The sequence below is a fragment of the Silene latifolia genome, chromosome X (assembly GCF_048544455.1).
Source record: "Silene latifolia isolate original U9 population chromosome X, ASM4854445v1, whole genome shotgun sequence".
Lineage (NCBI taxonomy): Eukaryota > Viridiplantae > Streptophyta > Magnoliopsida > Caryophyllales > Caryophyllaceae > Silene > Silene latifolia.
The window spans coordinates 18,125,834-18,129,948 of record NC_133537.1 but is presented as its reverse complement, the minus strand read 5'-3'; the positions used below and the strand labels follow the sequence as shown (position 1 = coordinate 18,129,948).

Genomic DNA, 4,115 nt, shown 5'->3' with positions numbered 1-4,115 from the left:
GTGTTGCATTGTATTGTTAGATGTTGTTGGCATTATTGTGTCTTATCTCAGTACTGACCTTGTGTGGTTGTCTTTTTGTTTTATGTGTCTGCCGTGATCCCTTATGGTGAGCAGTCTGTCTTAGAAGGTGTTGATATCGTTGATAGCTGGAGTCCGTGCAGGGATAAGTCCTCACGAGATTTGATAGTTATAGCGAGTAGTCTTTGAGTTGTATCGTTTGTATCATCAGTTGGTTTTAAATCACTTGTAATATAACATAATAGTTCTTTTATCGACATTTGATTATTACTGTCCTCGGGCAACCGAGTTGGTAATGCCCTTATATGCTAAGGAAGGCCTAGTTAAGGCTCCTCTGGATATGGGGGTGTTACAATCCTTGAATCAAAAATTTGCACCTTCCACTTCGTTATCAGATTCATCTTCTTCATCGTCGTCCTCCACATCATCAGATTCATCTCCTTCATCGTTGTCATCTTCATGGTAGTTTTTGGTGAATATGCAACAAAATGTAAATTAAATATTAGATTTTATAAGGAGAAAATGGCCAAAATGAACAACTAAATTGATACATTTAATGTTAACCAAATATACATTGCTGAAATTCTCATCTGTGCCTTCAGAACAACCATAATGTTCATTGCACAAAGAGCTGATGTGCCTCCGTATAAGAGTGATGATTTTGTAAGGTAAACACTATGCACTATACTTGTATAATTTAATAATTATTTAACATTAATGTAATATGCTTTAACTAGAAACCAAATTATACATACCTGTCAGATGGTTTGTTTCTTTGCAAGTCCTAGAGTTGTGTCCTTGGCGGCCACATGTTTTGCAGTACCTCTTCTCTTTTCCTCTCTTCTTTAGGGCTTTTAACATTTGTGATTCAATTCTCCTGCCCTTGGTCCTACCCTTGTTTTTAGATTTTTTAGGAACATGAATCACCAACTTCTCAGGTATTTTGCAGCCCACGTACTTTTCTATTTCTTTCATCTTGTCTTTCTTCTTTGCTGAACACTTCACATTAATCATATCCAATCTATTATCTCTCGCTTTTTCAATCAAAAGCTTCATGTCGTTATCATCACAATCGGCTACGCCGACACAAGAATAAACCTCTTGCCACTTTCGACTAAACTTTTCCTGGTCAAAAACTTTTGAGAGACATCTATCAGTTTGCCATCTTTATCAAAGACAGGCTTACTCATTGCAGCTTTTGTCCATCTTTGCATTATGTACTGTTCTGGTATTTTCTCGAAAATCTTGGTTGTGTAGAATCCAAAGGCGTGCTGTACAACAAGCCCATTCTCTGAAACATAGAACAGGAACAAGTAATCTCCATGTTATCCGGTGAATATGCTACGTTCCATGACTTATTTGGCATCTGCAAGTCTGTTAGAATATATATTTTTGTCTCATCAATCTTCTCCACGTCTTTAAAACGGCAATCGGGACAAAGTCCGCAACCAATTCTGTTTGGAAGTCTTTGAAAATGTTGTGCGAGTACATTTCAGAAGCATGGACTTCAAGGTTTGACTTTGTTTTCCGTGGGATTTCAGAGTGTTTGTTGTCACTGTTCAACTTGGACCGCTTGTGTCTTTGTGCTTCCAAGGCACTCTCATAGCACACCCAAAACTCAACAAGGGTCAAATGAGGTGTGAGTAACCTCACAAAGAAACTGTTTTCACTCTCGGACCTAGAAGTAACCCTCATCAAGCCGACATGGAAACATCTTTAAAATAGGCAGGATCCACTTTTACCCGAGATCGTACAAATCTGAAAACCACTCGTGTTCTACAAGTTGATAATCAGTCATTATCTTCCCCCATTGTTCTTCGAATTCATCAGGCTCAAGTTGGTTGTTCCAAACACACCTATTGAGCCTGGTCTTAAAATCCTCATCTTGAAACAGTTGATAACTGACTTTTTCTCTTAGTTTCTTCATTATGTGCCACATGCACAGTCTGTGTGTTGACTCCTTAAACACTTCCGGGACTACCGACTTCATTGATTTGTCCTGATCAGTAATTATAATTCTCGGCTGGCACCCGCCCATTGCTTCCAAAAATGTCTTGAACAACCATGTGTAACACTCAATACTTTCATCACCTATCAACCCAGCTCCAAAGGTTATGCACCTTTTGTGGTGATCAACTCTTGTGAAAGGCACAAACACCATATCGTATTTGTTTGTTCCATATGTAGCATCTCACGATAACACCTCACCGAACAAAGATGTAGTTCTTTATGCAGATCGGATCTGCCCAAAACACTCCAGCCAGGCACTTGTTTTCATCTACTATAAAATCAAAGTAAAATGAACTGCATGTGTCTTTTCTCCCAATAAGATTTTCAACAAACATTTGCGCATCAAAATTACCAATGTAGGTTTTTATGTCCCTGACAAAGTTTTTGAAATCAACCTCAGTAGCACCAATGTTGTCGTAACCTCCACACAGCTCCTTCCAACATCTATAGGCTTTCACACCACCTAGTTTTAGCACCTTTGCCTTTGTGACAAATTGCTTCTGTACCTCTGTCATTTTTCGGTTTCCTTTCAAGAATATTGTAGATTCAGGCGAAGCAAGTGGATGGTTATGCGCTTCATCGAATCTGGTAACACTATAAGTTCCATTTTCTTGGTATTTAAACCGCACTAATGCACGACAGTCAATTCTTGTAATCGGCCTCACACGGCTTATGTCTCGTCACATCGAGTTCGCATCATTCTCGAAGTATCGATGATCGATGTCAGTCCTCTTCCTTTTCCTACTTTCTTTTACACCTTGCCTATTGCAGACAACATTCCTTAATACAAAACTATTTGGTAACTCATTGCCTTTAATCCTTTTTGTTGTTGCAAGTCTTGGCGTAAACCCACATATTGTACAATATTCTTTGTAGAATAACTCTGTTGCTTCTAGCATTTCGAATACTTGTCCTACTTTAGGTTTCTTTTCCTCTGGACAGAATGGAATGTACTGGAGTGCATTTAATGTTTCAATTCTTGTCCTTGGTATTTTAAAGCTGTTATTTGTAGAAGAAGACGTAGTTGCATCACTTGTACTCATTGTCTGCTTCAACAGTAGTTAAGTAAGTAAGTATATTGAATATTATTGCATCAATAATGCAGTAATCCAATTCTAATATGCTCTACAAAGATTGGTAATTTATTTCGTACAAATAAAGGTTCATATATAATGTATTCCTGCGAATGTCCATTATCATGCCTTTAAAGGAACATTTATTTTACTGCTAATGTTCATAGGAAATATTGTTGTCCATTTTGATATAGCATACATTATTGAATGCTAATGACAGTAAACAAACAAATAGTCATAATACTATTTCATTAATATTAGAAAAATATTTACAAAAGTCATTTAAGGCTTTCAAAATGATAAAGCCTACTAAGGCTTATACTGGAAAAAAAACACAAGATAATACCTAATAACAATAAACTAGAAAATTAACTTAATATATTTCTAAACTAATCTAACAGTCGGAGTCATAATAACCCTCATCACCAGACTGCTCCTCAATTTCATATTCTTCTCTTTGGTTTTTAAATTGTCATTCTTGTTGTTTATGATGTCTAATTATTTCTGCACGACTAGACATAGTCGTGCAAAGGCAAAATATGTCAAGGAGCCGATTATCCTTTGTGACATAGATTATACCATTTTCATTTCCCCGAACCGCGCCTCGGTAATAATCCTTATCCATTACCCTTGGCTCGGTCCCTATAAGGAACCACTTTGACCAGCCCTTGCACACCATGGCCATGTTTCTCTTTTCTTCCCTCCCAAGTCGATCAAAAAAAATCCGGAGCAATGCCTCAGTAGTAAGGAAAGGATGTAAAGGACGACTGTGAGATGGTACATCCATCTCCACGGGAATGTCATCTCCATCAAACCAGTTTGAAGAAATCTGGCTTACTTTCCATTGATGATTATGCTCCACGAAATTTTGTTTGTGAGCATCATTCGTGTAGGGAACTATTGTGCATTTTGAGTAAGACATTGTTTTTTTTTTAATAAAATTAAGTAGTTTTCTGGACAGATTAAAAGTTTTGCTTATTGGAAAAGGTAGGATGGAAAAGTGGTTGTGGACTC

At 37.3% G+C, this 4,115-nt stretch overlaps 2 protein-coding genes across 2 annotated transcripts; both read right to left on the bottom strand.

Annotated features, from left to right (window-relative positions):
* Positions 1-1,094: 1,094 nt before the first annotated feature.
* LOC141616960 (protein FAR1-RELATED SEQUENCE 5-like) lies at positions 1,095-1,713 on the bottom strand. Its single transcript, XM_074434129.1, has 2 exons — positions 1,444-1,713; positions 1,095-1,289 (listed from the first exon to the last, which is right to left on the bottom strand). Exons 1-2 carry the CDS (start codon positions 1,711-1,713, stop codon positions 1,095-1,097), a joined length of 465 nt encoding a protein of 154 aa, XP_074290230.1.
* A 43-nt stretch (positions 1,714-1,756) lies between these two features.
* Positions 1,757-2,179, bottom strand: LOC141616959 (protein FAR-RED IMPAIRED RESPONSE 1-like). The gene has a single exon (XM_074434128.1). It carries the CDS (start codon positions 2,177-2,179, stop codon positions 1,757-1,759), a length of 423 nt encoding a protein of 140 aa, XP_074290229.1.
* Between the last annotated feature and the right edge of the window lie 1,936 nt (positions 2,180-4,115).